This window comes from Pelophylax lessonae (assembly GCF_965119305.1).
Source record: "Pelophylax lessonae genome assembly, chromosome: 9".
In the NCBI taxonomy this organism is placed as follows: domain Eukaryota; kingdom Metazoa; phylum Chordata; class Amphibia; order Anura; family Ranidae; genus Pelophylax; species Pelophylax lessonae.
Genome location: NC_138776.1, coordinates 253,431,901 through 253,455,217, shown reverse-complemented (window position 1 = coordinate 253,455,217; position 23,317 = coordinate 253,431,901). Strand labels below are relative to the sequence as shown.

Sequence of the window (23,317 nt, the reverse complement as noted above, 5' to 3'; positions counted from 1 at the left end):
TTCAGGCGTTTTTTTGGGGGGCATTTTTCAGGCTTTTTTGGGGCGTTTTTCAGGCGTTTTTTGCAGGCGTTTGGAGGCAGGAATTGACAATCATCTAACAAAAACGCTTGTTATCTGCCAAAAAAGACACTCATGTACTTTTTTGAGCTTCAGGCGTTTTTCTTCAGGCGACAAAACGCTCATACGTGAACAGGGGCCATTGAAATAAATTAGATTTTACTTGTTGGGCGTTTTGAGACTTCAGAGATGAGCGTTTTACGAGCTGAAAAAACGATCAGGTGTTAAAGAGGCCTAACACATGTAGATGTGTGTAAACATGTCTAAATGCACGTTAACACAAGGTGCTTTATGTCCCTAAGGCCCCTTTCACACTTATGCGACCTAAAAGTCACGCGATTTTGCCCCATTTTTTTTTTGCTGCGATTTTGACGCAATTTTGACTGGACTTGAAGCAATGCCTATGTCTTTGGACCTCAAAATGCTTTAAAATCGGCCCAAAATAGCGCAGGGTCTACTTTGAACTTGAAGTCACACAGATATGAACGGTACTCATTGGAAATCATGGGGTACGACTTGTCACGCGACTTTGCAGTCTCAAATCGCAGGACAAGTCGCACAAGTGTGAAAGAGGCCAAAACGCTGCTGCCGGGAGGAAAGGCGTCTAGGAGAGATGGCATTACGTCCAGTGTACCTCCAGCAGAGAACGGGAGGAAAGGCGTCTAGGAGAGATGGCATTACGTCCAGTGTACCTCCAGCAGAGAACGGGAGGAAAGGCGTCTAGGAGAGGTGGCATTACGTCCGGTATACCTCCAGCAGAGAACGGGAGGAATGGCGTCTAGGAGAGGTGGCATTACGTCCGGTATACCTCCAGCAGAGAACGGGAGGAAAGGCGTCTAGGAGAGGTGGCATTACGTCCGGTATACCTCCAGCAGAGAACGGGAGGAAAGGCGTCTAGGAGAGGTGGCATTACGTCCGGTATACCTCCAGCAGAGAATGGGAGGAAAGGCGTCTAGGAGAGGTGGCATTACGTCCGGTATACCTCCAGCAGAGAACGGGAGGAAAGGCGTCTAGGAGAGGTGGCATTACGTCCGGTATACCTCCAGCAGAGAATGGGAGGAAAGGCGTCTAGGAGAGGTGGCATTACGTCCGGTATACCTCCAGCAGAGAATGGGAGGAAAGGCGTCTAGGAGAGGTGGCATTACGTCCGGTGTACCTCCAGCAGAGAATGGGAGGAAAGGCATCTAGGAGAGATGGCATTACGTCCAGTGTACCTTCAGCAGAGAACGGGAGGAAAGGCGTCTAGGAGAGGTGGCATTACGTCCAGTGTACCTCCAGCAGAGAATGGGAGGAAAGGCATCTAGGAGAGATGGCATTACGTCCAGTGTACCTCCAGCAGAGAACGGGAGGAAAGGCGTCTAGGAGAGGTGGCATTACGTCCGGTATACCTCCAGCAGAGAACGGGAGGAAAGGCGTCTAGGAGAGATGACATTACGTCCAGTGTACCTTCAGCAGAGAAAACATGTCTAATCAGTTTCTTATTTCCCCACAAGATGGCGGCCTCCCTCCCTGACTTTTTGCTTCCCTCTGCGCACGCTTGTCACCATAGCAACTGGGCACATCTGGGCGTCTCAGGGAAGGAAGGACGATGGCCATTTTGTTGTAGCTCACAAGGAAAATAGAAGCATCTCTAAGAGACTTCCTGGTGGGGGTGCAGAGCGGAGAATGGATGCTGAATGAAGAGGAGGTAATAATGTCTTCTTATTATAAGAGAAGGGGAAATAGATAGGGGGGGATCATGTCACCTCCACAAATCCTCATCTTCCTGCATTCCTCTGATGTGTAGAACATTAAATGGGGGGGCTTTGCTGAGGCTGAGGATGATGGCTCTGGGGGGCGCTGTAATCGAATCCATAATTGTGAATAATTATCAGCCATCTGTATTTTTTTTTATAAGGCCTCATGCACACGGGATATTTTTTTACAGCGGCTGTTTTTGGCGTCAGACGTTTTTTCTGCAGCCAATAATCTCCCCAGCATGTTCTCCTATGTCTCCAGGCACACACAGGCTGTTATCAGCAGTTTTCGGCAGGAGCGTTTTCTGGCTGTAAAAAAAAAAAAAACAAAATGATAATTAGTGGGTTTTGAGTGGCGTTTTTCAGTTGTAAAAACGCTCTAACGTCAATAAACGCCGATAAATGCTGATAAACGCCAAAAAAACGCTGCTAACTGGCGTTTTTTTTTTTTTTACGCTTTTTATTACATTGCTTTTTTTAAGCCTGGGTTGTGTTTGGAGGTGTCGTTGATGGAACATCGCCTGGGGTCACACTGGTGCACGCTGAACACCTCATGTGATTTGCACCAAAAACGCACCGCATTCCTGTGCACATCACATGGGATGTCTGTGCGATGCGATTTGAGCCATATATTTTGTATGGCTCAAACTGCATCACCTTTGCACCAAAATGTTGTAGGACCCTTTTTAATTCCTCCACACCAAATCGCATTGCATGGGTGTGAACATGATGCGATTCTGGCAAGGGCACTGCATTTTGCAATCTGTTTCAGGGGATCGTTCATGGAACATGAAGCCCTGTTGACATTGTGCCAATTTGGCATGCGATTTGTCAGACATCTGTACGGGTTCATGCACAGATTATTGAAGTCTATTGAAATCACCCTGAAGTCGCCAAAAGTAGTGCAGAAACTAGTTTTGGGAATCGGTGCGGCGCCGCAAAGTCAGGGTTGCACCAATTCGGACAGTGGCGTTGCCGGCAACAGGCTCTGATTTGCCATGCGATTTGACAAGTTAAATCTGCCCGATGTGAACAGGGGCCTAATGTTCCATGAGCGACACCCCGAAACAGACTGCAAAATGCAGTGAGCTTGACAGAAATGTGAACACTCATGCAATGCGATTTTGATGCGGGGAAAAAAGGGTCCGCATTTGCACCAAAATGTTGTAGGACCCTTTTTTCCCCGTACCTATCTTATCGCATGGGTGTGAACACCCATAGGATGCAATTCTGGAAGCATTGCATTGTGGGAAAGTCGGGGTTACTAAAATAGCAGAGAGCTAAAAACGCCAAAAACGCCGAAGAACGCCAATGCAAAAAAAATCTCAAAAAATGCTGAAAAACTCACTACAAATCTACTGGCGTTTTTATAACGTCCCGTGTGCATGAGGCCTAAAGATTGTGGCATAAACACCTGGATGGCCTGTGAGGTGTACATGTTTATGATTATAAATGGAGAGCAGGAAGACATGCCTTCAACATGAGGGGGTGGGTGCTTTGGGCAGGGGGGGCGCCATTGGGGGGGTACAGGCAATACACTTGTAAGGGGCCCTACCAGACCCTTATCCAGGCATGCAACCTGGCAGGTCAGGAAAGGGTGGGGGGGCGAGCGGGTGCCCCCCTCCTGAACCAAACCAGGGCACATGCCTTTAACATGAGGGGGTGGGTGCTTTGGGCAGGGCCACCATTAGGGGGGTACAGGCAATACACTTGTAAGGGGCCCTACCAGACCCTTATCCAGGCATGCAGCCTGGCAGGTCAGGAAAGAGTGGAGGGGGCGAGCGAGCCTCCTCATCTCCTGAACCAAACTAGGCCACATGCCCTCAACATGAGGGGGTGGGTGCTTTGGGCAGGGCCACCATCAGGGGGGTACAGGCAATACACTTGCAAGGGGCCCTACCAGACCCTTATCCAGGCACGCAGCCTGGCAGGTCAGGAAAGGGTGGAGGGGGCAAAATACAAACAAGGGGGGCAAAATACAAACAAGTGCCCCCCCCCCACCTATGCCTGGTATTTGCAGCAAGGAGCACTGGAAGGGTGACATATGTCAAAGAAATACAAAGAGATTTCCAAGCTCAAACTTACCATCCTGCCATCGACCAAATGAATTGACCTGTCTAACAATGGACAATAGACAATAGTGCCCAATTGTTGGTGTCAGTGGGAGGAATAGTGCCTGATTGTTGGTGTCAGTGGGAGGAATAGTGCTCAGTTATTGGCATCAATGGGAGGAATAGTGCCCAATTATTGGCGTCAATGGGAGGAATAGTGCCCCATTGTTGGTGTCAGCTGGAGGAATAGTGCCCAATTGTTGGTGTCAGTGGGAGGAATAGTGCCCAATTGTTGGTATCAGTGGGAGGAATAGTGCCCAATTGTTGGTATCAGTGGGTGGAATAGTGCCCAATTGTTGGTATCAGTGGAAGGAATAGTGCTCAATTGCTGGTGCTAGTGGGAGGCATAGTACCATATTGTTGGTGTCATTGACAAGAATAATGCCTCAAGGGCCAGATAAAGACATGCAAAGGGCCACATCTGACCCTCGGGCCACAGTTTGTAGTCTCCATAATGTGGTAGATGATATTTTCAAGATCTACGGTAGGAGACTTGGTTTCTTCCAGACCATTGCTGGACAGGTTTGCTGGACAGGTTTGCTGGACAGGTGTAGAGTCCATTCTAGGCTGGATAGTATATTTGAGCAAGGTAAAATTTAAATTTATAACACTGTGAAATTTATAATCCTTCTTTTATTCCGAGTTTGGAGAAGGGAGCATTTATCAGACCACAAGGAACTCTACAAGGACGTCTTCATGGAGAGCCATCCACCCATCACATCACCGGGTAAGAGAAGACTTTCATTTCTTGTAAAGGAGAGAAGAGTATTGAGGATCCCCCTAGATACACACATCCTCTGATATAAAGACATAGAAACAATGTATTCAGTCAGTGTGTGTGTTTCCTACAGATGGATCCAGTAATGGGAACCCACCAGAGAGATGTCCCCGTCCTCTGTATTCCCGGGATTCCACACAGGCACATCATAAGATCCTGCGCTGTTATCAGGTAGGAGAAACCAAGATTCTTGTAGCAAGTTACGTTGAATGTTTTCAGGGTCTTAGCTGGTCTGTTATATTGTCAATTTTTGATATTGTTCAGTATAAAAGGTTGAAGCATATTACAACTGAAGCGAAAAAGGAAGCTAAAGAGATGTCTCCAAACGGTGAAAAGTCACGTGATGAGGAGGATGTTCCTATAGAGATCAGCACAGGTGAGTAACAAACACCAAATCCAGAGAAGAGTCCCAGATTCTCCTTGTTCAGTCACTACAACAATCTCTTCTTCTCCCCCCTCCTCTGTCAGTAGACAGTAATGGGGGGACAGTATGTGTCTAGTGGGGGAGTCAGGAGCCATCAGCCTCTATTAGACTCCGTCTCTCCTCCTCCCATCATGTCATTGTGTGTTACGAGCCAAGAGACGTGGCCAGGAGGATCAGAAAACCAAAGGATTGGCAGAGCTGGGGGTTACTACTGAGCGGGGGATCAGCAGAGGTGGGGGTTACCTGACCAGTCTCCCTCCTCCTCTGTCAGTAGACAGTAATGGGGAGACAGTATGTGTCTAGTGGGGGAGTCAGGAGCCATCAGCCTCTATTAGACTCCAGTCTCCCCCCCACACACACTCTCTGGGATTCCCCATACATCTCAGTACAGGGGGTAGTTATAAGGAAGAAATAACCCAGGTGGCCCACATCTAGCAAGACCCAGCAGTCTCCGTAGTAATAACAACCTTAGCCTAGGCTTAGTCCAGGCCATGCTTCCAACATGTTTCCCCCCCCCCCAACTTATGTGGTTTGGTCATGGAGGTCCCCATGAGAGAGGCCAAACGTGACAGGGCGTGGCCTTGACGGACCCCAGGCTGAGGCTGCTCTTAGTATGGAGACTGCTGGGTCTTGCTGGATGTGCCCCATCTGGGGTATTTCTTATACCTGCATCTATTGAGCCAATACGAGCTCTCCCCTAGTCTGCACCCTCAACAGGAGTCACCCAATTTGGATATACAGGAGGCTGAAGCAGCAACAAAATCTTTTTCATATGGGTTCACAGTTGGTACCGGGGGGCTTCATCTAATTTTTTTTTTTTTTCACAGACCCTGGAGACACCAGAGCCACTCAGAGAAATGCCAAAGCTGAAAATGAAGAAAGACGTGTGAAGGCCAAAATGAAAATTTTAGAGATTGGCATGGGTGAGTAATAAACTGTATACACAATCAAAGGAAAAAAATAAAAAATAGCGTTCCTATTTTCACAAAAATTGATGTTTTGCTCTCTTCCTATGTAAAAATAAATGCAACCAGTTGTCGAGCGCCCGCTGAAGTTTCACTACGGCAATGTGGCTCGGCTGCACGAACCAACCTAACTGTACGTCGGTCGTGTGGGGCACGCGCGCACCTGCCGGCACTGCTATGTTCTGATTCGGTTCAGAACAGATCAGTTATCGGGTCCAAGCCAATGATTTTGGCCTGTTCCTGGTGATTGGTTCTGACCAATTGCAGAATGTCCTGTGCCTGTGTAATGTAAACACAGGCCCAGAAAATGATGCAATCTTCTCTACTGGAGCCCTTTTCGGTTCCAGCGTGAGAGGAGAGAACCTCACAGTGAGTACACAAGCACTACACTGACAGCAGTACACATAGGCACACATTAAACCCCCTGATCACCCCCCCAGTAATCCCTTTCACTCCCTGTCACAGTGTCACTGTGGAAGTTCACCCACTGGTGTCAGTAGTTTTTATTTTTTGGTATTTTAATTGTATTATTTTTTATCATTTTATTTTATTTTTTTACAATGTCACTGACTATGACTCTGTCCATTCAGAAAAGAGCTGGTAAATTACATATCTACTGACCCCTTCCTGGTTCTCTGTTGTGACACATCCCATGCAGCAGCCAGCAAGAGAGGGGAGGGAGTACATTGGGGGGGGGGAGCACAGTGGGGTTGGGGAAGGGGGGGACCAGGGGAGCACACAGAGGCCCAGAGACAGCGGAACACAAGTGAACTGGATAGGAGTGGCGGGGGGAGCATACAGAGGAACCAATCTCCTCCATTTTCCTCCTGCAGCTACAGGAGGAAAAAGGAGGACAGTGATTTCTCTACATGCTGCCCCCGCAGCCCTTTCTATCCAGGTGTACAGGGAAGCCACACAGGCCCCCTGGAGCATGGGGCCCGGTTGCAGTTGCAACCCCCTGTAGTTAAGACCTTGCCTAGTTAGCTTTGCAGATACCACCATTCTACTGTACTGTATGCTATTATACTGTAATGTTTTATTGTTGCTGTGTTTTTCATTGTTAACCATAGTTTTCTTTGCAGATACCACCATTCTACTGTTTTACTGCACTGTATACTATTATACTGTAATGTTTTATTGTTACTGTGTTTTATTGTTAACCATTGCTTGTTTTGCAGGTACGCCCATCAGCTGCAGTACTGATTTGTTTGTTCTGACAGCAACAACGTTTGCTTTCAGCATATACATAAATCAATGATTGCAGCGCTGTAAGAGGTGATTTCACCACCACAGTTTTAAAAAAAAGAGCATATATGGCGAAGCATAGGGGATGGGGTGGACACAGCGGGTGGATCTCCCCTAAGCTTCGCCATATATTTTTTAACACTTTTCTTAGCAGAGATTTCTTCATCCACATCGATCGATGCGAATGGATGAATCTGCGATGTTCTTTTTTTTTTCGTTCAGCCCAAGGGCAACTAAAGGTAAAGGTTGCCATTTGCAGCAGGACATACATGGAAGATGGCCCTGTCGGGAATATAGGGTACTTCAGGAAAGGATATATACCCCTATGGCTGCATTTTTGTTCTCCACTGCGGAAGCTATTCTATGGTGTCATTGGATTTAATGCTCATATTGAGTGCCCAAGATTGTTGGCTCAAAAAGAAGATGGCCAGTGAGTTGCAGTTTTTTGGTCGCATACATATCAGTTCCCCCTACACAAGGGCTGTCTATGTGGCACATATAAAATGGGGAAGTAGATAGCTGACTTTGGTGTTCCCCTGATGGATTCATGGACATAGCTCCATTACAAGGTCTCAAATGACAAACTTAAACAAAGACTGATTTACAGCTTGGTCTTGATAAAGCTAAGATTTGCGAAACGCGTCGACCTACTGGCTGTATTATCTCTTTACTATTGGAACTGGGCCACCTCATGGTGGTTGTGTGGGATATAAAGGACTACCCTTACTCCCCTACCAGGAGAGAGTGTCCTTTGTTCCAGTTTGTTTCATGTCCTGTTATGCTGCTTTTAAAAAATATGTCTTTTGTGATATATGGTTATATATGTTTGCTCTGGTTATCACTGTAAGTTTTTGGTCACGATATGTGATTCTTGTTGTTTAACTTGAAAAATAAAGATTATAATTTTTACCAATCTGGTCTCAAGCATTGCCAGTAAAGTCCTTCTAGATAGGCAGAACTGGGGTTCTGGTAACTTTTATGTATTAAAGGTAAAGGCAGTCGTCCCAATACTTTTGACAATATAGTGTGTATATACAATATATATATATATATATATATATATATTTACAGGCCACTTTATATGCATGCAATTTGCGCCTATTCAGTTTGTGTTGATACATAAGATCGCACCGCAAAGTATCGGTTTCGGCATAAGGGGCATTTGGGGCGAGTACCGATACTCACGCAAATGCTTGGTATCGGCATCAATGCGGATAACGGTATTGGTGCACCTCTACTGAAAATGATAGGGGGGGTTTAGTTCCACTTTAATGTAATCATATCTAACTGCTTCATTATCACGTGTTCCCTATTTCCTGCAGATGGACGATACAGATGGTACAACACCGAAAAATATCCAGACAGTGAAATAGTAGATGAGGACATCACAGCCTACGTGGCAAAAGAAAAAGCCATGACGCCAACTCTTCAGCCGCTACGCTACAAAGAGGAGAAGCCATATCTATGTCCCGAGTGTGGGAAACGCTTTACGCATGAAAAATATCTCATCATACACTACAGAAGTCACTCGGGGGAGAAGCCATTTTTTTGCGCTGAATGCGGGAAGAGTTTCCCGTACAGGTCCAGCCTTGATAAACATAAGATAACTCACACGGCGGTGGGGGCTTTTCCTTGTCCGGAATGTGGAAAACGCTTTCGCGCAGGATGGATTTTAGCTGCACATCAGAGAGTTCATTCAAGTGAGAATGTACATAGATGATCTACGTCTTTTTATTTCCAGAAATGATATCCTAAAGGGAATGGATACTTGTTTTGTATATAATTTTCCTTTTATTTATTATGGTCAGGACAGAAAAAAAATAAATTTTCGAGAAACATTTCCTTTGTCAAGTCAATATGAAATAATGCCTATGAATATTTTTTATTCTCTTGAGCCAGCAGGTGGAGCTATAGGAAGACCATGCATGATTCTTTTTTTTTTTTTGTTCAACCAGAGGGCAACCGTGCAACCTGATGGTGATCCTACCATTACCCATGCCCTCCCGTAGCATTTTAAACCACGCCAAGCACAGAAGAAAATTCTGTAGGTATATTTTGATACATTGCAAGTCCGGGTAAAACATTTCCTTCGATGAGATCCTTTAATTCATTTATAGTCCTAAAAAAACTCCTGCATGTTTTTTTAACCACTTTACCCCCGAAAGATTTACCTACATTTTTTGCGATACGGTACTGCGTTACTTTAACTGACAATTGCGCAGCCGTGCGATGCTGTACCCCCCCCCCTTTCCCCCCACAAATAGAGCTTTCTTTTGATGGTATTTGATCACCTCTGCATTTTTCTACATTTTTGTTGTGCTATAAACAAAAAAAAGACTGACAATTTTGAAAAAATAAATAAATAAATAATAATAATAATTTTTACTTTCAGCTCTAAAACATATCCAATAAAAAAAAAAGGAAAAAATAATAATAATATTTTTTTACTTTCTGCTCTAAAACATATCCATTAAAAAACGGAAAAAATAAATCTCTTCATCATTTGGGCCAATTTGTGTTCTGTTACATATTTTTGGTAAAAGAAATCCCAATAAGCGTTTATTGATTGGTTTGCCTAAAAGTTGTAACATCTATAAATTATGGGATATTTTTTTTTAATTTATTTTTTACTAGTAATGGTGGCGATTAGCAACTTATAGCGGGACTGCAATATTGCGGAGGACAAATTGGACACTAACTGACACTTTTGATACTTTTTTGGGGACCAGTGACATTATTACAGTGATCGGTGCTAAAAAAAATATGCACTGTCACTGTACTAATGACCCTGGCTGGGAAGGGGTTTACATCAGGGGCGAGCAAAAGGGTTAACTGTGTTCCTAGCTGGTGTTTTGGTGTAGTGTGGGAGGTGCTTATACTATTGGAAGGCATGGATCGGTGCCCCTGCTTTACAGAAACACTGGATCCATAGTTACATAGTTAGTCAGGTTGAAAACAGACACAAGTCCATCTGGCTCAACCAATAAAAAACAAAAAACAGTAAAGAAAACCCAACCATACAATCCCATATACACAATCCTATACCTGCAGTTGATCCAGAGGAAGGCGAAAAAACCCAGCAAAGCATGATCCAATTTGCTACAGCAGGGGAAAAAAAATCCTTCCTAATCCCCCGAGAGGCAATCAGATATTTCCTGGATCAATTTCTCCTATAAATATTAGTACCCACTTATATTATTTACACCCAGGAAAGAATCCAGGCCTTTTTTAAAGCAATCTACTGAGCTGGCCAGAACCACCTCTGGAGGGAGTCTATTCCACATTTTCACAGCTCTTAAGAAGAAGGTGAAGAAACCTTTCCATATTTGGAGATGAAATCTCTTTTCCTCCAGACATAAAGAGTGCCCCCTTGTCCTCTGTGATGACCTTAACCACTTAAGCCCCGGAAGATTTTACCCCCATTCCGACCAGGGGGTATTTTGCGATTCGGCACTGTGTGAATTTAACGCACAATTGCGCGGTCGTGCGACGCTGTACCTAAACGAATTTGACGTCCTTTTTTTCCCACAAACAGAGCTTTCTTTTGGTGGTATTTGATCACCTGTGCGATTTTTTGATCACGCGCTATAAACAAAAAAAGAGCGTCAATTTTGCAAAAATAGCAATATTTTTCACATTTTTTTATATGAAATTCCCCCAAAAAAAATGTAAAAATCAAAATTTTTAAAAATTTTCGGCCAATTTATTTTATGCTACCTATGTTTGGTAAAAAAAATCGCAAAAAGCGTATTTTGATTGGTTTGCGCAAAAGTTATCGCGTTTACTAACAAAGGGAAAGATTTTTGTCATTTTTGTTGTTTTTTTTTTTAACGCGTAATGGCGGCGATCTGCGATTTTTTTTGCGGTACTGCGACATTGTGGCGGACAGATCGGACCCTTGACTGACATTTTTGACACTTTTGGGGTTACCAGTGACATTTCTACAGTAATCAGTGCTATACATATGCACTGTTACTGTAAAAATACACTGGTAGTGAAGGGGTTAACTTTATTTGGAAGGGAGGGGCTGTGTGTATCCCTAGGGGCGTGGTTTCTACTGTGATTGGCTGTGGCTCTAGCTGTAAGGACACTGATCAACGGATCTACATACCAGATCCGTTTTATCAGTGTCTTTGCAGCGAGGAGAATGACAGGCAGTTTGTTTACACAAGCTGCCTGACATTCTCCCTCTCCCCCGCCGATCGCCGAGTGACCGGCGGACATCGGGTCCGCTGGTCACACGCGCGGGGGGGTCCGTGACCACGCGGGAGCGGGAGCGCGCCCCGGGGGGCGCGCGCTCGCTCCCTAGACCCTCACAAGCAAGCAACGTAGCCCTACGTTAGTTTGCCTGTGAGGGGCTGACCGCCGACGTAGATAGTCGTGCGGCGGTCGGCAAGTGGTTAAGGTGAACAACTCAACACCAAGTTCTCTATATGGACCCCTTATGTATTTATACATGGAGATCATATCCCCCCTTAATCTCCTCTTCTCAAGAGAGAATAAATTCAGTTCCTCTAATCTCTCCTCATAGCTGAGCTCCTCCATGCCTCTTATCAGTTTGGTTGCTCTTCTCTGCACTTTCTCCAGTTCCCCGATATCCTTTTTAAGAACTGGTGCCCAAAACCGAACTGCATATCCATGCCTACGGTACGGACTGAGCGACAATCTGCCTTGTTCAAATAGCCAGACTGCCATTCTGTCTGTGTCCCCAGGACAGTGCCCGGACCCCCAAACTCTTTTTATGGCCAATAATTTGAAAATAAGCCTTCAACAAAATGAGAACTTTTGATTTTTAAAGTTTTGAGTCCCATAGACTTTAACAGGGGTTGCGGTTTGGGTCCGATCTTTTTCCATGGTCTTGAGTTCTTGGTGTGATGTCACGCAAACAGGCCTGAAGACTTTGGCTATATTACTGGTCATCTGGGTGGCCAATAATTTAAAAATAAGCCTCCAAAATTAGAAACTTTTGATTTTTAAAGTTTCGAGTCCCATAGACTTTAATAGGGCTTGCGGCTCGGGTCCGATCTTTTTCCATGGTCTGGAGTTCTTGGTGTGATCTCTCGCAAACAGGCCTGAAGATTTTGGCTATATTACTGGTCATCTGGGCCACCAGGGTTTCTCTAAGGCCTGGCCACCAGTTGGTGAACTAGAGTAGAACTAGAACTTCTCTAGTCACACAGAGGCCAAAGTGACGAGTCAACATTGAAGAGAATGCGGAGCTGGAAGGAGGTGCGAGCTTTCCTTGCTTTTTCTCCAGCCCTTCCTTCGGGTACATAGTTGATGGGTGTGGGCGGACAAAGAAAAAAGAAAAAAATATCAAATACTTACTGTAATTTTCCTTTCCTGGTGCCAGTCTATGGTAGCACACATGTGATAATATGCTGCCATGTTGGCCCTAGGAAGTGGAAAATTGTGTCAAATACCGGAATTTTCCTTTCCTGGCACCAAGCCATTAAAGCATACGTGTTCAGTTTTGGGCACCAGTTCTTAAAAAGGATATCGGGGAACTGGAGAAAGTGCAGAGAAGGGCAACCAAACTGATAAGAGGCATGGAGGAGCTCAGCTATGAGGAGAGATTAGAGGAACTGAATTTATTCTCTCTTGAGAAGAGGAGATTAAGGAGGGATATGATCACCATGTATAAATACATAAGGGGGGTATGATCTCCGTGTATAAATACATAAGGGGGGTATGATCTCCGTGTATAAATACATAAGGGGGGTATGATCTCCGTGTATAAATACATAAGGGGTCCATATAGTGAACTTGGTGTGGAGTTATTCACCTTAAGGTCATCACAGAGGACAACGGGGGTTTTCTTTTCCTGGCACATGTATGCTGCCATTTTGATGCCAGGAATGAGATTTCTTGATCCGGAGGGGCTCTAGTTATTGTCCCTGAACTTTATGGGCCATGCATTGGGCTCTGATTGCGGTGGCGCGGTTGGATGCAGCGTCTACTCCGGTTCCGAAGGACAATGCTTTTATGTTCTTCACACCGCTGACCCACGACTGCACTGCCAAATTCAGCTCCAACCACATCATCGATTTGTGGGTGACACAACTGTGGAGGGTCTCACCGGCAACAATGATGAAACATTCTACAGAGAGGAAGTGGCACCACTTGGGTAAATGGTGGATTTGGGGCAAGGTTGTGTTAGGAGGCAGAATTTGGGGGGTTGCGCTAGGAGGGGGCAATTGCTGGGAGGTTGTGTTAGGAGGTGAGTTTGAGAGCCAGAGGTGGGGAGTGGGGATTTGTGCTAGGAGTGGGGATTTGGGGCGAGGTTGTGCTAGGAGGCAGAATTTGGGGGTTTGTGCTAGGAGGGGGCATATTGGGGGGTTAGGAGTAGGGGGGAGGTTGTGCTAGGAGTGGGGAATTAGGAGGAGGTTGTGCTAGGAGGTGAGGTTTGAGAGTCGGGGGTGGGGAGGAGCGCTTTGTGCTAGGAGTGGGGATTTGGGGTGAGGTTGTGTTAGGAGGCTAAATTTGGGGGTTTGTGCTAGGAGGGGGCATTTGGGGGTTAGGAGCAGGGGGAAGGTTGTGCTAGGAGTGAATAATTGGGGGGAGGTTATGCTGGGAGGGGGGGTTTGGGAGCCGGGGTTAGGGAGGGACGCTTTGTGCTAGGAGTGGGGATTTGTGTTAGGAGTGGGGATTTGTGCTAGGAGTGGGGATTTGTGCTAGGCAGGGGGGATTTGGGGTGAGGTTGTGTTAGGAGGCGAAATTTGGGGGTTTGTGCTAGGAGGGGGCATTTTGGGGGTTAGGAGCAGGGGGGAAGTTGTGCTAGGAGTGGGGAATTGGTGGGAGGTTGTGTTAGGAGGTGAGTTTGAGAGTCGGGGAGGGGCACTTTGTGCTAGGAGTGGGGATTTGGGCTAGGCGGGGGGGATTTGGGGCGAGGTTGTGCAAGGAGGTGGAATTTGGGGGGTTGTGCTAGGGGTGAATATTTGGGGGGAGGTTATGCTGGGATGGGGGGTTTGGGAGCCGGGGTTGGGGAGGGACGCTTCCTGCTAGGAGTGGGGATTTGTACTTGAAGGGGGGATTTGGGGTGAGGCTGTGCTAAAAGGCAACATTTGGGGGGTTGTGCTAGGAGGGGGGATTTGGGGGGTTGGGAGGAGGTTGTGCTAGGAGTGGGGACTTGGGGGGAGTTTGTGCTAGGAGGGGGGTTTGGGAGAAGGGGATGGGTTAGGGGCACTTTGTGGTAGGAGTGGGGATTTGTGCTAGGAGGGGGAAATTAGGCGGGATTTGTGCTAGGAGGCGGGATTTGTGCTAGGAGGCGGGATTTGTGGCAGGAGGGGGGAGTTGGGGGGAGGTTGTGCTAGGAGGGGTGATTTTGTGCTAGAAAGGGGGGGGACTTGCCTTTTGCAGACCTGACATTAATTCCTACTGACACCCCCACACATCTACCAAACGCGTGTACGTTGACACCTGCTAAAATTTATGGTGCCGCAGCACCATGCGTGTTTGGGAAGATCCCGCCAGGACCTTTTATTGCGTGTTTCACCCACACAAAGCAGCCCAATAAAAAATGCAGCATGCGGGAACGCTCAAAAGACTGCGCGCTACTCATGGTGTGAGGGAGCCCCCAGATCGGTGTGCCCCGCAACAACCGCCTGCGCTCACTGTGCAGCCACTCGGCACTGGAGGCCGCCGGCCATCAAACTTGACCGACTTCACAATCTTAGAGGCTCATAGAGCAATGGACTCATATCCTGGAGCTCAGCAACCAGCGTACACAGTAGTCGTAGCAGCCCAGAGCTATGTGACCCCCTTTCTAGCTATGTGACCCCCCTTTCTATCTTCCTCCTCTCATAATAAGACATTATCACCTCCTCCTCACTGGGAGCACACTCCCCAGCCTCACACCCCCCAACTGCTCTCAATAATAATAGAATATCCCTGGCTTCTACATTTGACCTACAAGAAAATGGCCGCCTTATCCCCCCTGAGCATATAGAGCTAAATCACTCACAACACGCAGGCGCGAACAGTCACCATAGCAACGAGGCTTCGGCTTTCAGGCTCTGGACCGCACGCTGCAGTGCGCAGCCGCAGACTTTTCTATCTGGCACCGCCCACGGCCCGGGTTGCTGAACAGCGAGCGACCACTAGAGGGCGAAACCTCCCAGCAAAAACGTCTCTTATAACCACAGAGTTGTAATTAGGAAACGGACAGTGAATATTTACAAAGTATCATGGACACTATTATCAGTGTTATCAGTTCCTATATTGGACGGAGTCCCGTCAGAAAATGGAACGAAAGTGACCTTTTTGAGCGAAAATTGCGTAGTGCGCATGCGCCATGCGTTCCAACATGGCCGCTATGCGTTCCAATAGGGTTTTTTGGGGGTGGCGGCCATTTTCTTGTAGCCTACAGATGGAAGAGGAGGATTTGCTATACTTCCTGGAAATGTCTGGTGTTGCCCATCAGCTTGCAGAGTTCCCAGTGGGGAGGAGGTAATAATAATATTCTTATTGTAAGAGAAGGGGGGCCCAGCACTCTGTGTATGGACTGGGAGGGGGAGGGGAATCATGCCACACCCACAAAGCATCTTCTTCCTGCAAGTCCTCTGATATAAAGAACATTGGGGGGGCTCCTCTGTTATATAAAACATTGGGGGGGGCTCCTCTGATATATAGAACATTGGGGGGGCTCCTCTGTTATATAAAACATTGGGGGGGGCTCCTCTGATATATAGAACATTGGGGGGGCTCCTCTGTTATATAAAACATTGGGGGGGGGGCTCCTCTGATATATAGAACATTGGGGGGGGGGGCTCCTCTGATATATAGAACATTGGGGGAGGGGGGCTCCTCTGATATATAGAACATTGGGGTGGGGGTCGCATACAGTCACTGCGATCGAGCGACTCGCTGCCTATTTACTAAACACAGAGGCGCCAATCGTTCAGCACCTCCACCATTCAGAGAGCGACTTGTAATTTACCAATGAATACTAGGTGTTCCCTGATTGGGTGAGGAGGAGCAAATGCAATCACAATCTGTCTTGTCCAATCAGAGAATTCTTCTGTATTCACTGAAAAAAAAAATACAAGACATTCTCTGATTGGACAAGACAGATTGTGATTGTATTGGCTCCTCCTCACCGCCTCATCCAATCAGGGAACAACTAGTATTCATTGAAAAAATACAAGACGTTCTCTGATTGGACAATACAGATTGTGATTGCATTTGTTCCTCCTCACTGCCTCATCCAATCAGGAAACACCTAGTATTCATTGAACAAATACAAGACATTCTCTGATTGGACAAGACAGAGATTCTGATTGAACGAGCCTCATCCAATCAGGGAACACCTAGTATTCATTGAAAAAATACAAGACGTTCTCTGATTGGACAAGACAGATTATGATTGCATTTGCTCCTCCTCACCGCTTCATCCAATCAGGGAACACCTAGTATTCACTGAAAAAATACAGGACATTCTCTGATTGGACAAGACAGATTCTGATTGCATTTGCTCTGCCTCATCCAATCAGGTAACACCTAATATTAGCTGAAAAAATACAAGACGTTCTCTGATTGGACAAGACAGAGATTCTGATTGAATGAGCCTCATCCAATCAGGGAACACCTAGTATTCATTGATAAAATACAGGCCGTTCTCTGATTGGACAAGACATTGCCTCATCCAATCAGGGAACACCTAGTATTTATTGAAAAAATACAAGACGTTCTCTGGACAAGACAGATTGTGATTGCATTTGCTCCTCCTCACTGCCTCATCCAATCAGGGAACACCTAGTATTCATGGAAAAAGTACAAGACGTTCTCTGATTGGACAAGACAGAGATTCTGATTGTATTTGCTCTGCCTCATCCAATCAGGGAACACCTAATATTAACTGAAAAAATCCAAAATGTTCTCGGATTGGACAAGACAGAGATTTTGATTTAATGAGCCTCATCCAATCAGGGAACACCTAGTATTCATTGAAAAAAGTACAAGACATTCTCTGATTGGACAAGACAGATTGTGATTGCATTTGCTCCTCCTCACCGCTTCATCCAATCAGGAACACCTAGTAGTCGTTGAACAAATACAAGATATTCTCTGATTGGACAAGACAGATTCTGTTTGCATTCGTTCTTCCTCACTGCCTCATCCAATCAGGGAACACCTAGTATTCATGGAAAAAGTACAAGACATTCTCTGATTGGACAAGACAGATTGTGATTGCATTTGCTCCTCCTCACCGCTTCATCCAATCAGGAACACCTAGTAGTCGTTGAACAAATACAAGATGTTCTCTGATTGGACAAGGCAGATTCTGATTGCATTTGTTCCTCCTCACCGCCTCATCCAATCAGAAAACACCTAGTATTCATTGAACAAATACAAGACATTCTCTGATTAGACAAGACAGAGATTCTGATTGCATTCGCTCCTCCTCACAACCTAATCCAATCAGGGAACGCCTAGTATTCATTGAAAAAAATTAAAAGACGCTCTCTGATTGGACAAGACAAAGATTCTGATTGAATGAGCCTCATCCAATCAGAAACACCTAGTATTAATTGAAAAAATACAAGACGTTCTCTGAATGGTGGAGGTTCCATGTGTGAGCGACTCCCCTGTGTCCAGTATACAGACAACAAGTCGCTTGAGCAGCACCTGGAAGAGGACAGTGCTGCCTGTACCCCTGACGAAGTCCTGTAGGACGTAACGCGTACGGGAGGAGGAGTTACAGCGCTACACGTCACCCCGCTGCTATCCCTCTCGGCCGGCATTGTGATATCTCTCCTACGCTCTCTACCAGGAGGATGTTCCTGTGACTTTTATTACAATAAGTGTTTTCTTTGGAATGGCAGAGAGCACTTCGATGTATTTTATTTATGTTTATACGCGCGTGATTGGCTGTCTAGGAGGTCCCGCCCCGGCTCTGTGGCTGGCCCGGAGCCATGATGATGTCACGTCCACGCATGGCAGCCGCCGTTAACGGCACAGGACGCTGAAGGAACGGCACAGGTGGCCAATCCTTCAGAGCGCATGCGCCAGTGATGTCAGTAAATCTCTCTTAACCACTTGCCAACCGCTTACCGCATATTTACTGCGGCGGGGCGACTCTCCTAGGCAAACTGACGTAGGGCTACGTAAGTCGATTGGTGGCAGCTAGGTGGCGAGCGCGCGCCACTGGCGGCACGCTCCCGCCCCTGATCGTCAGTGGGGACCCCGATGCAACGGGCAGGTGGCTCCGATTGCCCCCTGACACCCGCGATTGCTCCCCGCTGAGCGATAAGGACGGTCGGCTGTTGTAAACACATCTGACCGTTCTTCTCCCTGGAATGATCATAGAGCGTCTGTGATCCTTCTATATAGGATCACAGGTCTCTATGGTAATTTCACATGCCCCCCCCCCCCCCCCACAGTTAGAATCACTCCCCTAGGCACACATTTAACCCCTTGATCACCCATAATGTTAACCCCTTCCCTGCCTGTGTCATTATTACAGTAGCAGTGAATATTTTTAGCACTGATTGCTGTAGTAATGTCACTGGTCCCCCCAAAAGTGTCAAAAATGTCAGTTAGGGGGTCCGATCTGCCCGCCGCAATGTCACAGTCCCGCAAAAAAAAAAAGCAGATCACCGCCATTACTAGTAAAAAAAAAAAAAACAATAAAAATGACAAAAATCTTTCCCGTAGTTAGTAGATGCGATAACTTTTGCGCGATCAAATCAAAATACGCTTATTGCGATTTTTTTTTTTTTTTTTTTTTTTTTTTTTTTACTAAAAATATGTAGCAGAAAACAAATTGGCCTAAAAATGTCAAAAAAAATTTGATTTTTACATTTTTTTTTTTTTTTTTGTGGAATGTTATATAGCAGAATGTGAAAAATATTATTTATTTATTTTTCTTTTTTTTAACTGAATCGTTGCTCTTTTTTTGTTTATAGCGCATAAAATAAAAATCGCACAGGTGATCAAATTGGCCTAAAATGTTTAAAAAATTTTGATTTTTACATTTTTTTTTGGGGGGGGGGGGGGAACGTTGTATAGCAGAATGTGAAAAATATTGTTATTTTTTTTTTTTTCAGAATTGTTGCTCTTTTTTTTGTTTATAGCGCAAAAAATAAAAATCGCAGAGGTGATCAAATACCACCAAAAGAAAGCTCTATTTGTGGGGAAAAAAGGACGTAAATTTTGTTTGGGTACAGCGTCCGCCCAATTGTCCGTTAAAGTCACGCAGTGCCAAAAAAAGCCTGGTCATTAAGGGGGGGCGAATCCTTCTGGTCTTAAAGTGGTTAAACGCTGCACGTTTAGATGATATCTACACTACCTGTAGGTAAAAGTCAGGGATGGAAGTTAACTTCCGTTTTAAAGTGGAGGTAAACCCTCCTATCGTTTTTTAGCCAAGGAAGCCGCCATCTTGGTCTCGGTTTGATCTTCAACTGCCATGGTGGTGCACATGTGATCAGTTGTGACACCAGCCATTGGAGTTTGGTAGAGAGTACACCGATGGGAGAGTTACATTCCCGGCATGTACCGGAAATATAACTGTTTTTTTAAACTGTTAGATATTTGGGTTTACTTCTGCTTTAACTTTATTTGAAGTGTGACTCGGTGACACTCCATTCATGTGCACAGCAGCATGTTGCTGTGTGGTGGCATGGAGCACGCTGTGGAGAACGATATGCTACATTTTTCTAGAGCTCACCAGTGTTTTCGGCGTCAATGGGGCATGTAGAAAACAATTCTTTTATATGAACCCTAGCAGTGACATACATTTTCCCCACTGCAGAAAAAAAACGCAGGTCACTGCTAATAGTGTGAACAATCCCTTAACATTGCTGTGTTTTAATTAATGTGTTGCAGTGTTTAAAAGTCTTCCAAGAACAGACTCCCATGCAGAGGAGTGGGAATAATTTTGAAAGACATAAGGGTCTGTAGAAGAAGGTCATGATGGCGAGCCAGCCAACCCTCACATCTATGATGGCGAGCCAACCAACCCTCACATCTATGATGGCGAGCCAGCCAACCCTCACATCCATGATGGCGAGCCAGCCAACCCTCACATCTATGATGGCGAGCCAGCCAACCCTCACATCTATGATGGCGAGCCAGCCAACCCTCACATCTATGATGGCGAGCCAGCCAACCCTCACATCCATGATGGCGAGCCAGCCAACCCTCACATCTATGATGGCGAGCCAGCCAACCCTCACATCACCGGGTAAGAGGAGACTTTAATTTCTTGTATTGAGGATCCACCTAGATACACACATCCTCTGATATAAAGACATAGAAACAATGTATTCAGTCAGTGTGTGTGTTTCCTACAGATGGATCCAGTAATAGGAACCCACCAGAGAGATGTCCCCGTCCTCTGTATTCCCGGGATTTCACACAGGAAGATCACACCATCCCTCACCATCATCAGGTAGATGGATCCAGTAATGGGAACCCACCAGAGAGATGTCCCCGTCCTCTGTATTCCCGGGACCCCACACAGGAACATCAGGAGATCCCTCAGGAGGATCAGGTAGGAGGAACTAAAAGTTTGAATTAAAAATTCTACTCTTTGCATCATACATTATACTCTGTTTTAAATATATGATGTTGTCCTATCTAGGGTGAAGGCCTAGTTACTGTTAAAGTTGAAAATGAGGAAGGAACTTCTATGATGGGCGATGATCGGTGTAAGAAGGAGGAAGTTCCTCCAGAGATCAGCACAGGTGAGTAATAAACAGTAAATCCAGGGAGGAGTCCCAGATTCTCCTTGTTCAGTCACTACAACAATCTCTTCTCCCCCCCCCCCTCTGTCAGTAGACAGTAATGGGGAGAGACAGTATGTGCCCAGTGGGGGAGTCAAGAGCCATCAGCTCCTCCTCACATCAAGTCATTGTGTATTACCAGCCAAGAGACAAGACTAGGAGGATCAGAAAACTATAGGATCAGCAGAGCTGGGGGTTTCTTCTGAGTGGGGATCAGCTGAGCTGGGGATTACTTCTGAGTGGGGATCAGCTGAGCTGGGGGTTACCACGCACACTCTCTGGGAACTCTCATACATCTCAGTACAGGGGGCTTCACTCTCATCTTTATTCACAGACCCCGGAGACACCAAAGAGACTCAGAGAGATGTCAAAGCCGAGGAGGAGGAAGAAGAACGTGTAAAGATTAAAGAGGAGGGAACTCCTATAGAACTCAGCAGAGGTGAGTAGTTAAAGAAAATCAATCCTTATTCTTGCTGTAAAAGTTTTTTTCTGTTTCTCTTCAAGAGATTTTGCAGTGACTTTGAGAAGATTTAGAACACCTAAAATCGTTGGCCTTGGCTTATAATTCAATCAGAGGGTGAAGATCGAGTGTAGTATCTGTTCCTATCAGTGTTCGATAGGGTTGCTCCACCATCATTCTAATCTTTTGGCTGACTGTATAGTATCCCTGCTGGTATGATGGGGGTTCTGAGGTATGTGTGGTGGAGGCTAGGAGTAATTCCCTGGTTGAAGATTCCGAGGGGCCCAGTGCCTCTTGAGTTGAGCGGTGCTACCTGGTCTGATGAGGGGGCTGGGAAGGTAGAGAACTCATAATGTTGAGCGCCCCTTAGGAGTGACATCCCACGGGTGCTTTAAGTATCAATATGGGTGAGAAAGGGTACTCAGCCACAACACTAACATTTTTTGCACAGCGCCTTATGGGTAAGACTAGGCCAATTTTTGTTTCCAAGTCTAGGGGGAGGAGGTGCAGCCATTGGGCCGCATTGGGGGGGGGGTCTCTTTTTAGGAGAGCCTCCCACACTGCACTGGTTGGTCGGCTTTGGCTAATCATAAGAAGCTGGGTCTGCCTCTCTTTTGGTTAGGTGGACCTGACTTTGCCTTACCCCGTGAGGAGTCCCCCCCCCCCCCTCCCCAGGAGGGGACCATTTGACACACCATAGTACACTGTACACTCACATGTAGAGAATGAGCTTTAAAGTCCAACTCTGGCTTACAAGCTAAGGTTTAATGTAGTGGTGCACCAACATTTCGGCAACCAAATTTTTCGGCCGAAAACGGGCCTATCCCATTTCGGCCGAAAACGGGCCTATCCCATTTCGGCCGAAAACGGGCCTATCCCATTTCGGCCGAAAACGGGCCTATCCCATTTCGGCCGAAAACGGGCCTATCCCATTTCGGCCGAAAACGGGTCATATATGCCGAAAATTATTGGCCGTAGCAGCTTTCTCTTTAACTTATATGGTGTGTGACCGGCCGTGGCCGGCTCCCGAGACACACCGTTTGTACCTCCTCGCCCGCCCTGTGCTAGACTGGTTGCTAGAATCGCCAGCCACCTGGCGTCTAGCAACCAGTGACAGTATAGTTCATATTCCTATCGCACACCTTCCTGGTTTGTAGGCTCGTGTGTACTGGGTGCTGAAGCGATCACCAGTTGGCAACTGGATCGGATACAACTAGATACATATTCGCCAGCACACCAAGGATCTTGCAAAAGCAGTCCTAAAACTTTATTCCAATTAAGATCACATCAGAAAAATATAGTGCAAGCATGTGATCTTAGTGTGCTGGCGAATATGTATCTACTAGCAACCAGTGACGTCACGGTCCCAAGAGGAAAGCGAGGCCGAAGAGAGGACCCAGCATGCAGAGCGGAGGAGGATCTTCCTCGTCCTCCTCCGCGCCTATTACTGACTCTCTGGCTCCACCCACCTCCTCCTTCCATCTTCTACTGTATGGCCGCTGCAGATAGGAAGGACAGGAGCAGAACCAGAGTCAACCTGCCATCTGTGGGGATCAGAGAGTGACAACATATTATGTGTTATGATGTGCATCATTGCTTCCTTATACTTAGCTACCCCCTGGCACTATACCTGTATAATACAGCTATGGGACAGGTATATAGTGCTAGGAGCATCTATATACAGGCTGTAACTATTTTAAAATAATTTGGGGGAAAAAAGTCATTTTCGGTTTTCGGCCAAGGGCATCCTGAATTTTCGGTTTCAGAATTTTAATTTCGGTGCATTCCTAGTTTAATGCTTGTTAGGTACAAGGGGA

At 46.2% G+C, this 23,317-nt stretch overlaps 1 protein-coding gene across 1 annotated transcript in view; it reads left to right on the top strand.

Annotated features, from left to right (window-relative positions):
* The first annotated feature begins 1,627 nt into the window (after positions 1-1,627).
* LOC309564372 (uncharacterized protein) overlaps positions 1,628-23,317 on the top strand; it is a 107,620-nt gene continuing 85,930 nt past the window's right edge. Inside the window, exons 1-10 of the mRNA XM_082268999.1 lie at positions 1,628-1,744; positions 4,548-4,631; positions 4,756-4,853; positions 4,947-5,058; positions 5,934-6,029; positions 8,639-9,024; positions 20,217-20,499; positions 20,609-20,808; positions 20,899-21,001; positions 21,375-21,479. Coding sequence (XP_082125125.1) covers positions 4,601-4,631; positions 4,756-4,853; positions 4,947-5,058; positions 5,934-6,029; positions 8,639-9,024; positions 20,217-20,499; positions 20,609-20,808; positions 20,899-21,001; positions 21,375-21,479 — 1,414 coding nt within the window. The 5' untranslated portion in view covers positions 1,628-1,744; positions 4,548-4,600. The remainder of the gene's footprint in view (positions 1,745-4,547; positions 4,632-4,755; positions 4,854-4,946; positions 5,059-5,933; positions 6,030-8,638; positions 9,025-20,216; positions 20,500-20,608; positions 20,809-20,898; positions 21,002-21,374; positions 21,480-23,317) is intronic.